At 38.8% G+C, this 13,190-nt stretch overlaps 1 protein-coding gene across 4 annotated transcripts in view; it reads right to left on the reverse strand.

The window, feature by feature from the left end:
• Window positions 1-13,190, reverse strand: part of REV3L (REV3 like, DNA directed polymerase zeta catalytic subunit) — a 128,037-nt gene that overhangs the window by 5,948 nt on the left and 108,899 nt on the right. For 3 of the 4 annotated variants that reach the window (XM_068938052.1, XM_068938055.1, XM_068938054.1), the window contains exons 21-29: window positions 12,847-12,965; window positions 11,642-11,783; window positions 8,569-8,813; window positions 7,407-7,515; window positions 6,374-6,580; window positions 5,613-5,722; window positions 3,529-3,643; window positions 1,665-1,802; window positions 500-690 (exon numbers count right to left, since the gene is read on the reverse strand). In XM_068938052.1, the coding sequence (XP_068794153.1) occupies window positions 500-690; window positions 1,665-1,802; window positions 3,529-3,643; window positions 5,613-5,722; window positions 6,374-6,580; window positions 7,407-7,515; window positions 8,569-8,813; window positions 11,642-11,783; window positions 12,847-12,965 (1,376 nt within the window). Of the gene's footprint in view, window positions 1-499; window positions 691-1,664; window positions 1,803-2,975; window positions 3,394-3,528; window positions 3,644-5,612; window positions 5,723-6,373; window positions 6,581-7,406; window positions 7,516-8,568; window positions 8,814-11,641; window positions 11,784-12,846; window positions 12,966-13,190 lie in introns of those variants that run through there. The other variant, XM_068938056.1, reaches the window with a different exon arrangement.

Genomic DNA, 13,190 nt, shown 5'->3' on the forward strand with positions numbered 1-13,190 from the left:
CTTAATTTGAAGATGTTTTGTATCAAGCAAGGTGAAACTGGTAAAATGTGCCAGCTCGTAATATCTGTTACCGATAAACAAAAACAAAAAATACTAACAGGATGAAATATTTAAGTTACTTTCTTGAAAACGAAAAGTTATGCCTCATAACATATTTGACAGCACTATGACACACATCACTATTATTATTTGTTCCGTAAAATGTCTAATACCCACGAGCAACAGGTAACCATGGAGAGTCAAGCCCTTGTACATAACCAAAACTGCAGACAACAGCAGTGAACGCTTGGTTACGCTGTCCTGACAAGAGGCCTTACTCTGGATCATGTGTAGCTCTCTCCAGCACTAAGAAACTGATTCCAGGACTATTCCATTTGCCTGATTTCTCTTCACTAACTGCTGCAGCAATTTCTGAAGATGACGTTGCACTGGTACCTCTAACTCGGCAGTACAAAGGTCGAGAGAAAAACCTACAGTCAGCACTTCTTGCTCTCAATACCTTGTGATTTCCAGGGCTGGCACGCAGGACCCAGGTTTGTAAGCAGAACTCCCTCTGTACTCTTTTGCAAAGATGAAGTCTTGTATGCTGGCTTTTCCTTCTAGTAACTTCATGCATTGATTCTGAACGTACTGTTTGATCTGACTTATGTCACGAGTTTCAAATAGCAGCTTGATAGAACACTCAAGTATCTTGAAAACCAAAGGAGAAAGGTGAGCAAAACGTGTGCGTTTAACTCAAAATCAGTTATTCCATATAATTTGCTGAATTACATGGAAATATTTATATGCTGTTTAGAAAAAATTATCAAATTTGAACTAGAATGTTAACATGACACCACTCAATTGTCTTCCACTCAAAGACATTCATAAACCCATCACTGGAACAACTTATTCTTTGACAACAACTTATTATTTGACACACATACGACTCTCCAGTTCACATATTCTCTTCTCACACTAGCTCTTTTTCTAAGGAAGAGTTATGCATTACTAACAGTAACTTACATTTAGAAATGTTAAGGATTAAGAATAATATTCCTGGGACACTGGACAATATTAAATAAATTAATGTAATCCCACTTTCATTCAAATCAGCTTTCTGATATTTCACATCTTTCATGACATTATCCCTGCCCAAGCTGAGATTGTTTCACTTTATCTCTAGAGTAAGAAAGAAAACAGTTTTTCCTGTCATTTCAAGTGTTTTGCCATGATTTTCTGGCCATGTCAACAAAAAAAGGGGATTAAAAAGAAGCAGTTAATCCTCCCAAGTGGGTACTTTTCTTACTAGGATACATATTTGTTTTGATTTGATTAACAAGAGCCTTTTTAGTGTGCCTCACTTTTTGTACTTACTACTATGTAAAGTGGACCTGATACAGGATAGTCTTCTCAAGAACTTAGGTGGGGCTCAGATAAGGGCTGTGTGCACTCTGATATGATTTCTGCCCGTTTTTAGAGGCTGAAAGATAAGCTGATAAGGTGAAAACTGCAAGGCCCCCTGAAATGCTGCACACGATCTGCAGATGTGTCTTTCAAACTACTTATTGCCAGAAAAAAACAGACAAAATCTCAGACAACTCTCAAGGGCTAGAAACTTTGAGCAAGTGCAAATATACAATGAAATAACAGCATACTCAGGAAGAAATGCATGAGTATGTTACCTTGGACACAGCAGGACAGGAGTCTCTTCGGACTGTCTCTATGCCTTTTGCGTCAAATACTGGGTCCTTTTGGTCCAGTGTTTCATACATGTAACCCACATACCGCTTTTTAGTTTGCAGGACACATGGCAAGTAGACCTGCAACATTTAAAAAGAAGACAGCCCAATCTAACATGTGCTGGGAATATAAGGTGGCTCTGCACATGGAGGGTTTTATAAACAATACTTTGTTTTGTTTTTTAAACCATTAAAATCAAGAAAATAATTCAAAGTAATGTTAAAGGATGGCTGGGGAAGTGGGGATTCAGCAGTGTTCCATTCTGAAATCACTTCATTCTACTTAGCTGTAAAGGATAAGCAACTCAAAGCTCAGATTAAAAGTGACACGCAGTGTAATTCACTGTGAGTATTCTGACGTTTCTGGATTGCAACTGCGAGCATTTTTAATGTCAGCAGTCTCTCCCTCTTAAAAGTTAATTTTAAGCATCAGACAAAAAAACCTTTCTTAGCAGGAGCAGCAGCTTTTGAACTTCCTATTTTCAAACCATCTAATTATGGGGTGCCTGAAATCAGTATCTTGATTTGGGGAAAGCACGTTCTTCAGATGCCTGTGCTTGGAGAACTGTTTCCTCACGAACGGCCGTTAGAGCCACGCTCTCGTTTGTTCTCTCCAACCTCTTATTTCATTCTTGGTTGCGTCAGCATTCCTCAACAGCTTTAAAAGCAAGAATGGGCAACAGTCCCTTCCCAGTATTACTGGGATAATGCCACAGCTTCCTGGCTCTCACGGGAAGGGGAGGCAGCAAGGTCAGGTTCCCTCAGGTGGAAGAGGGCCCTGAACGTAGGTGTAGTGCTTCTTCAGAGCTGCAGCTATGAGGCCGCATATACAAAGCGGTTTCCTCTTCCTGTGTTAGGAAGTCATCCTAGGAGAGGACCCAATATTCTGACCACAGGTGGATAAGGGCAGTTGAAAGGAAGCACTCAGACATTTACTGAAGTGTATCGTTGTAGTCTAGTATTTTTTCTGACTAATAACTCCTCAGCTTAATGACACAATTACCTCAGAGAAGTGGGAAGGGTCCCTGGGCATTAGCCAGTGAGGAAAGGCAGCTGTGTCTTCCACAAGCATCCTGACCTTTCCTGCTATTATTTTTCTCCTGTGTTCTCTCAGTGACAACGGGCAGATTGCTCATGAATTCTGATTCAGTCGGCTGAGTCAGACACGTACTTTGCAATGCCTACAGCCTCTGAACTGGTTGCTAATGATTTTCCAATGATACGCTTCCATCAAAATTATTACCACATCGCCTTGCTCTTCTATAAAAGTCTTGATGTCATTTGTACTTGTTCCAAAAACCTACTGGAGGAATGTTTCCGATTTTTCATTTCATATGTGCAAGTGTCACATGGACACATCCTGAAGCGTGCTAAAGGTTGCTGAAGAATAAACAACAGGCTAGCGATTAATGCATTGACACCCCTCCAAGAGATGGGTGTTTATTTTCTCTACAAAATGGCAGACATTTGTTTGATTTGCATATATACAATACAAAACTGAGGGAGACAGATCCAAAGCTCGATGAGTAGGGAACTTTGAATTGCCCGGTGCTGCCAGGGCAATGGCCCACCAGGCACCCTGCTGTGGAAGGGAGAATACTTCTTTTTCGTTCCTTCTGCGGCACTCCTCTGACAAGGCCGTTAAGGCACGAGGAGGAGCTTGGCAATACGCCTGCAGAAAGAGTAAAGCACATGACTGTTGTGGATCATTTACTAAGTCAGCGTCCAGAAAAACCCTTCATCTTCACATTTGTTTAGGACAACAATGCGTTCACCCAACAAACAAAGTAAAATATGTTCCTTTTACCTTTTCAAACTTAAGTTTTACAGGTTTGGGGTTTGTTGCTGTTACAGCTTCAGCAATTTCTTGACCAATCTTAAAAGATTGCTCCTTAGTGGCTCCTTTCAACAGTACAAACATGCTAAAAGAAATTAGACATAAGAAATAAGAACAAATCCGTTCAGCATAGCTCTTGACATTTTAAGCCACAGTTTCCTGGTGACAAGGAAAAGACACACACTGTTATCAGTTCTCTTCCCACCCTATATGAAAGGCCAACAACCTGAGAAACGACCATGTTCAACATGAGATCAGGAGTGCCAACGGCCCAGTGAATGCTGTGGCTCTCAGGCAAGGCAGGAAACGTGACCTTTCTAGTCACTGAAAAACTTCAGGGTTTGCATCTTACTAGAACAAGACCTTGCTCAGGAGAGAACTGCACACACATCTGGGTATGCTGCTTCTTTCTTCCAGTAAGGGCAGAGAGAGGATTTTTCTTGCTTTCTCCATCAGGTGTTTTTTTTTTTTTTTTTAAATATATGAAACTGCTGTAAATCTTTGAAACTTTAAGTGCCTCATCAGATTTGTCTAAATTTGGCCACTGGATTCACAAGTTATTAAGGAGGGTCAAGCAGACAGAGAAATCATATTCCTTCATCAGCTTTGTTTTCCACGACTGAAAATGAGGCAAGTCTAGTACCACAGATGCATATGCATAGAGCATGGCTATTACCAAGATCAGTGATTGACTAAGAAAGGGGAGATATATCAATATAATGTATTTTAGGCCTCCAAATCCCATCTTCATATCCTTTGGTGGCTGCTTCTGAATTGATCCACTTTTGAAGTCAAAAATACTGCATTCCTCTAAGTATTAACATGCAATGCCTACTAAATCATAAATATTCTGCTTTGCAAAATAAAAACGGTATCAAAAATGGGCGCAAAAATTGTTGTTCAGTAAAGAGCCTTATATTGTTTCACACATGAAAAGAACGTGATTTTTTTCTCTCCTTCCTATTTCTCATAACTCAGAAAGAAAGAAAACCCTCAAAGGGCTTTTTCAGAGTCCTGAAAGAAGCTCCAGGAAAATACAGGTAATTTACTTTGCATTATTCTGCAAGACAGTAAGCAGCATCCCAAAGAAGGACCTTGTACTCTGTTCAATATCACTTGTCTGGTTTCAAAAACCTACGACTAATAATTCCAGGGTAATGAAAACCATACAACTCAATTCCTGATGACTGGAAAGGAATATACATCTTTCAAGACAACTGACAAGCTAAAATGCGTCTTACGTGAACAACACAGCAGTATAGTGCCAAATGAGAAGATACATTATTAAACAGACGGAAAGAGCAGCAATCTGATTTCTTAGAAAGGAAGCTGAAAAGCTAATACTGCATTAGGCAAAGCAGAATGGTTAATATTAATGTGCTGATCCTCAGTACCCTATGAACAAGAGGAGAGTAATTAGATAAAAACGCTGAGTTAAGTGCTGTCAAAACTTCACATAAGAGAAATCCTCTTCCTACTTGCTCTAAATTATCACTGTGCTTCTGACTGGTAAATCTGTTTCCACATTGTAAGATTTTCCTTACTGTAAGCCAATCAATCAGAGACATACTAAATTTATTAAGGATATGTACAATGATGATGTTCCTTGACTGCAAAATAATTATGAAGCGCACTCTGTTTTAAAGTAACACAGCAATATTCCACATGGGAGCAGTATTACGTGCAGATCACAGATCCGATCTGACCACCGTCACACGGGGAACGTGCCAGCAGAGCTCTGACCCCTCCCAGCAGCAGAGCTGCGTTTTGAGGGCCTGGAGGGACGGCAGGGACTGGAAACGGCCCCTTGAGCCCAGCATCAACAACAGGAGAGCTGCCGTCCCACTCACACTTTCCCGAGAGAACAGCTTCACAAACCAAAAAGAGGAAGTCTAGATCCAGCCTGGATAACTTGGGCAACTTCAAAATAGGTCTTGGCTACGCATTTATCACAAGAGGAAATCCCCCTTCCCACCTTGGAAGACAACAGAAAAATACACCTATGACGACCTACTATAGTTTTAAAGCATCACAAGAAGCAGACTGTCGATTACCTGTCAGTATCACCATACACAACGTGAGCACCCCATTTTTTTGTGTCATTCACCAGTTTTATAGCACGCTCCAACGTTTCTCTGGCTTTGTGGACAATGCTATCTCCGAGCTGCAAAGATAAAGATAAACTGTAGATTTTTATTCTATTGCTAAAATCACTACTTGCTCTTAGTAAACATGGCCTAACCCTCGCTTGAGCTATGAAAATCACTATACTGAGACAATGTAATCTATTTCATGGTGTAAAAGAATTAAAAAAAGTTTGTTTACATTATCCAAAAAAGTCAAGAATTAAGGAAAGAGCAATCAAAAATTATGAAAATCAAAAAAAAAAACAAAACCTTGATTTACACTTCTTCAGATACACCAAAAACACAAGCAGTAAGAGAAGACTGCTTAGGATTGTTTTCTCTAGTTTTTGGATTCTGCTCATTCCTTCTTTTGTAACAAGCAGGAAACAGTTACAATATTTTATTTGACTTCGACTATTAGAACTCTAATCCAATCTCTGGAGAGAGGTCTAAAAAACCGCTAACTCTAAATACTCTTCTATGGGAAGAAGAAAAGTGACTTTTTTTTTTTTTTTTTTTAAAAAAGGCCACAAATAAATCCCAAATTGCCGATTTTCAGTACTACAAATAATCCTCCCCCCCACTTTTATGAAATACATTTCAAATAATAATACTATGTTATCTGATTATACTTAATTAATAGCGTCATTTCCACACTTTTTTTCTACACTTTTATCTGCAACACGTACCTCAATGCATGGCATTCTTCCAGAAAAATTAGCAGCAGTATAACCAAATGTAACATTAGCTATAAATTTAAGACCCAACTGACGAGCCTCGAGCATTCGAGTTATAGCTTTGTCATGCTTATAAGCTTTCATTGACTGCTTCACCATTATCCTTGTCTTCAAGATTTCTTCTAGCATTCTTGGCAGCACACCCTTTCTTACTGAAGGCTGCCAAAATAAAGGAACAAAGAAAAGAACTAGGTTAGAAAGCCCGACCTAAACAGTTAAGAGTAGAAGTAAAACCCAGAACTGTTAGATGATAATCACTGATAAGAACATAAATTAATTAGCAAGGTGCCCTAGGCACCAATGTTTTGGCTCTTCACAAAAATAATAAAAGCAACCTGCAATACAGGCAAAGCTCCTAAGGACAGGGTAAAGAATTTTTTGTTGTTTGCTTTAATCAGCCCTGCCAATGCAATATGTTTAGATAACCACATTAATTACAATGGGACTTCAATAATTTAACACTCTTGATTCTCCACGTTAAATTCCGAAGGAATACTATCTTTTAAAAATTATGCAAGCATCCTTTACCTAAAGTTTTTGTTTTACATTAAATATATGAATGCTAGTGACTGGCTAATTACTCGTAAGAGATCCAGGCCATGTTTATTAAGTCATTATAAATCAGCCAGCAGTACTCACAACTTAAAACGAGAACATTCAAGTCAGGGAGTTTCCTCTCCCAAACCACGGCTCTTTTTCTAGGAAAGCATTCTGCTAATCAGCTGCAGAAGAATGAAGTGTTACACACAGATAATTACCTGCCAGACCTCCAAACCGTACAAGTAAAATATAGTTTAATTGTAGATGAAATGAGCCCTCACTATAAACGAAAGCATAAAGATGACATTTTATTTCCTGAACTGACAGAAGTTCAGCACTCTGAAGAATAACAAACAAACACTGGGAAAAGAGAGACTGAACTTCTTCCCAACCCTTCTGCTTGTTCTTAATGCAGCAAAATCTCACAGTGCACTAACATCATTACCTTGACGAAAGCCACTCCACTGGGTGACACTGTGATATCGTGCCTTATCTGGTACAGTAAGTCTGGAGGTACTCTCAGAGATGTACAGCCAAATTTGAACTCATCATATCTAACAAAGGGAAGAATTAAATATGGAGATGATTCATTCACTTACGGCCCGATCAAGCAAAAGCGTCAGCTCACATTAAAATACAGATAATGCCAACAAGAACGGAATCAAAACTACTGTCTCCAGTAGAAATAAACATACTGTCACTTACAATTTCTTAGCTAGGTGCAAAATGCTCTAGTAAAGCAGTAAAGCAGTAGCGAGTAAAGCAGTAATACACGGCTAAACTCCACATAAAGTAAATTATCAGTTCTGTTCTGCTCTATGCATTATTTCCAAATGCTGAGTGGGTAGTGCAGCACACAGTCATACCATAATCCAACACGGAAACCTGGCATGTTTACTGAGTAACCCATTACATATAATCTCTTCCTACACATTCAGAATTTCAAGCCAGAAAGTTGAAAATCTGATGGCGACACCTAGCAACTGTTGCATGTATCTTCCAATTCTTCCACATATCGTTTATAAACATAATTATAATAAGCAGTGAGATTTTAGTTCTTTTTTCCAATTAAAAAAAAAATCATTGCGCTTAATAAGATATGCTACACAGAATAACTCATTCTAGCTTTTCGTTTTGAATAGTTAAGACAAGAATGAACCAAAACTCTTGGAAGAGAAAAACAACAATTTTTTTAACATGTAGTGGAATAGTACTAGTCCATCTTGAAAAATGTGTAGTGGATTTATACAACTTCCAACTTAGTTGGAAGTAATATCAAAAATTAACATCACTACACTGATGGAAGATGCATACACACAAGGTACATGCATACAGAGTTCCAGTTTTTAACAGAACAGAACATGGGAATCCTAACACTGTATTTAATTAAAAATATACATATATTGGCATGTATACATACATATACATATATATGTGTGAGCGTGCACAAGGCAGATCTTTAGCATCCCTGTTTTGTAACCAAAAAATGGCACTATTTGTCTATGTCCATTGTTTCCAACATCAGCTGGGGGTTTCTCAGTGTCTTAACAAAAGATGCTCAAGTCTCTGCAGAATCAAAGCTTGCAAGAGAAAGAAAAGTAACTTACTTTCCCAAGTTTTCCACATGTCCCAGGCAGGTTGAAAAACAGTAGTTGTATGCTATCACTATAGAAGGATATAACGACTGGAAATCTAGTACAAGTACGGCATTGCTGTAAAAACGCGATTCTGGCTCCATTATTAAGGGAATACATTGCGGGGCTTTCATTTGAGCTCGCTGCTGGATACTGGGTGTCACAGGAATAAAGTTCATTGGCTTTGCAATACGCAGCATCATAGACTCCACGCGATACTGCAAAACACAGTTTGGATAATAGTCATTCTAATTACCATTTAAAAAATGCAGAATGCATGCTGGTGGTGTATTAAAACCCAAGGAATATGCACTTATATTTTCCTGAACTTAAAGCGCAGACAACTGGTTTTCCAAAGTATATAGCCATACTCTTAAGGTATACTCTCCATCACATACAATGGAACTGTTCCTTGCCTTTCTGCATCGTTTAGCCCTAATTATGGGCTAAATCCAGTACTTCTGCTTTATAATATAAACAAACATCCAGGTCAGTATAAAATGTGCAACGAGACATATTGCTACACTACACCCAGCGAGTGAGTATTCTGAACCAAGGTTTTGCAGAAGAGCGAAAAAAACAAGGTATAGTACAGATACTTTGCTTACCATTTTCCATAGGAATTTGCACTGAAATTTTATGTCAACATTCAAGGAAACAGAGACATGACATGTGAGTCGCTTAAGCAAATAATTGTGCCCTCCAAGTTTTTGGTCACGTGAGGGTACTAGAATGTCCTCGGCAGCAACAGAACAGAAGGAAGAATTTAAGTCTGTTTCCGAAGTCTAATTCACTCCATTGGGTATCGTGCTCACTCCCTGATGATGCCACAAGGAGTACAGGAAGGATAAAATATCAAAAAAGGTAAGTACTTTATCTTGCTCAAGACATCACAAAATGTCACATAGGGAGGTGGCCACATCATCTGCAGTTATTTACGTATTACTCAAATGTTTCTAGTCAGGCTCTAAAAGCACTTACAGCCAGAGACCCACTGTTCCTACTCGGAACGAAAAACACAATAGCTGAAAATGATATATATATATGGATGGCAAAGGACTCAAAATCCTGAAACACCAAAGAACGACCCTACGTAATCCTAAAATACACTTAGTATAGCAAGTCAGTCGCTATTCAAAAGCCTTCTGCCTGATGCACTATATATTCAAGTCACGGCACCAAAAGGGTTAGGCCTCATTAACTTGGACGTTACAATTGAACTTACAGAACCAAAAGTCATAACAAGCCCCTGTCACCTCACAAACATTTCACGCAGGCCAGGGCGCGAACACCGGCACACTGGAAGCACGGTTGTGCAGTCCCGTAAGCTGCCGCTGCCTCCTTGACGCCCGCTCCCCTGCCTTGCCAGCCCTGCGTGCCGGGGACGAGCTCAGGAGCGCGGTGAGCTCATCAGGGAGTGGATCTGGGCAAGAGCTCATTTCTTTTCCCTCGTTTTCAGCAACATCAAGTTCCTCAACCACGCGACTAAGAATCCAAGTGGCTATGACTACCCCGCGTTAGAGGGGTTTAGGCTGCTATGGAGTTGCATCCCAAGACGGCGTAATCAAGTCACGGAAAAATCACGTTAAAAAAAGTTTTGGAAAACGTAATAGAAGATATAAAAAATGGAAAGATAATCAGTTAAAATATCTGAAAACCTTTCTTGGTATTATTCCACTTTAACATCTTTTTCAGCAAAGGAGAACAGGAATGTCTTCAAAAAGGCAGTGATCATTCTTCTGTGTGCAAAAAAATGATTTGAGGTGACTGGCAGTTGTTGCAACTGCCATTTTTGTGGTCTTTAAAAGTTTCAATGAAAACAAAACATTCGCGCACAGAAGGGAAAAGAACAGTCAGGAGAGAAACGCAGCTTGTTTCTGTCGCTCACTCCCACTCACAGCCGTTTGAGAAAACGACAGGCAGAGGAGAGTCTTCCTAGGCTGCAGTCACCACACTTGAAGCGTATCTACGCTGGCAGGATGCCAGTCCCACCCTCCCCCTGTCCCTAATCGAGAATTTCTCTTCCCTCGTTCCAATCTTTTTCTGGTCACATGCTAAGTCAGTCCAGGAAGCTAACCTGGCCCAAAGCTATTCAACCCCCCACCCCGTCACCCCCTTAGAAGACAGACAGGGCTTAGCTAGTCTGGTCTTTCAGAACCGGGGCAAGACAAGCCTTTTGCAATCACGGGAGTCTCCTGGGGTCCCAAAGAAAGAGCAGCACAAACCTCACTCCGCCCTGTCCCCTTGTCTTCTGATGCTATAAGAATCTAAAACGGGTGTCAGAGAAATACCACACTTCCTCGTTGCCTTGCAGAGCAAGGCTGCCTTTATTTCTGGTGCGTTAGTTCTGGCCCATCCTTTTCCTTTCGCACCAAAGATGTATTTGGGCAGAGTCCTGCGGTAACATCAACAAGGCTTTTTGTTTGTCTTTGCTGACTTGCATAAAGAATTATTATGTGACACGCCAAGCTGAACAAGCTACTGTGGAAGATGCAGTGTGGTCCCCCAGAGACATTTCCTCGGCTTTAACAGAACACTTAACACATGCACATTACAAAGCCAGGGCCCTTCTTGTCTTAGGGTAAAATCTGAGATGTCTGCTTCACGAGAAGCGTCAGTTAGCACATATCCTATACAGTTTTGCCTATCATTGAAGAAAATAGCCTCATCTTTCTCAAACAAGCTCCATTATATTTCTCAATGTTTTTTTTTTTAAAAAAAAAAGTTCATTTACAACCTCTGATGAAGTGTGAAAAATATCAACCCAAAAGGAAAATTCAGTGCTCCTGAAGAGACTTACTAGAATCACTACTTTTGGGGCACTTTTAGCTCTTTTTAACTGACGCACCTCTGAGACAAATTATTCAATCCATTATTACCGCTTTTGAAATGTGTGACTTTATTGACATTTCAATTTCATGTTATGCAGAACTGTCCTCTGTGACCTTATGAAAATACATATACTGACTGAAAAGATACTGAAGGACTAAAACATTTTGTAAAGACTATTTTGCTTTTGGGAAGTGTACGGAAAACAAAATTTTACCTGGGAGCCTCTTGTTAACACATGTAAGAACTGAATGCCAAAAAGCCTTGCCATTTCACTTGTTCTGCCAATCAAATCCAGTGTTTCTAACAACTGGAGATTCCCGCGGACCCGGCTAATATAATGATCAACCATTTTCCACCTGTGAAAGCAAACACGTAGTTATAAACAGTCAGAAGAGTGCTGCTCTTTCTCCTAAGAAAAATATATTTTTATGATAGCTTGTGACAGATCAGCAAATATAATTTTCCATAGGACATTTTCATGCTTTTTTCAAAAATGAGACATACACAAACACAGGCTTACATACTCTAAGACACCCACAAAATGTGACATGCTATACACTGTTTTCCTTACTGCCCTAAAGGATTAGCAAAACAGAATCTGGAGTTCTTCTTCATCTGATTAAATGTTTCTTTAATTGAGCAGACTTTTGTGGAAATAATCTTCCATATTTTAAAAAAAATTATATATATATATATATAAAAATTATATATATATAAAAAACAGCTGAATGTAAATTCATAATCTCAGTTAAGTTTCCATCTATTCCATATGTATTTAAGTTTTAAAGAAATTATTGTGTGTATGCCATGATCAATACTCTCACAGTACTATGAACTGTTCATACCCCACAATACCAAAATGCTCCATGGAAGACTAAAGCTCAGTGTGATACATGCGATACGTATTTTTATATACCTATATATGTGTACATATACATATTTGTGTATATATGTGTATACACACACACACGTATGTATAAAATCTTGTATTTTGTTTTGTACTATACTTAAAGCTTAGCTTTGTTCCTTGGTAGGAAATAAAATGGAAACCTGTCAATTCATTAGAAGCCCTTCTGATGAATTATATACAAAATAATGACCTTATAGAACTCAAAAATAGTAGTTCTATTTGAATACCTTGAAACTGTAACACAAAAACTGATTTGTTTTTGTGTATTTTAAATGGGAAAATAGAAAAACGATACAATGTTGAGCATGTAACTATACAATAGAAAGCAGCAGAACAGATAAGCTCATCTAGACTGCTGCATCTAGACTCTTCCAGTGCCTGAGCTAAATTATTTCTATGTTGATTTTAGCCTATATCTATCCAATATTAAGAATCTTGCCTTTAAAAAAACAAAAACAAAACAAAAAAAAATCCCAAACTCCCTTAAGAATGGATCAACAGATCATTACCTATAGACATCTGTCTTGTTATCAAACCAATCAGACAGAACTCGAAAAGTAAATAAAGGAAAACGCTGATGAAGAACATGAAAGCCCACATTTTCAAAAGTATAGTTCGTTAGATCCACCTAGAAAAAAACAAAGGATGTGGTAAAAATCTGTAATCTTTCACAGTCAAGGAAAGTTAATGCTTTTGAACAATTTTAACAACTAATTTATGACTTGAAATTATTACTCTTTTTTTGAAGTTCATAAGTCCATAACTATTTACAAGTCGGGAAAGAATATCCCTCACCAGCTGAAAAGAGTACATGGAATTAAGTAAGCAGGTTCTTCTTCACTGCCAGAGTGCC

This window comes from Struthio camelus, chromosome 3, assembly GCF_040807025.1.
Source record: "Struthio camelus isolate bStrCam1 chromosome 3, bStrCam1.hap1, whole genome shotgun sequence".
NCBI lineage: Eukaryota > Metazoa > Chordata > Aves > Struthioniformes > Struthionidae > Struthio > Struthio camelus.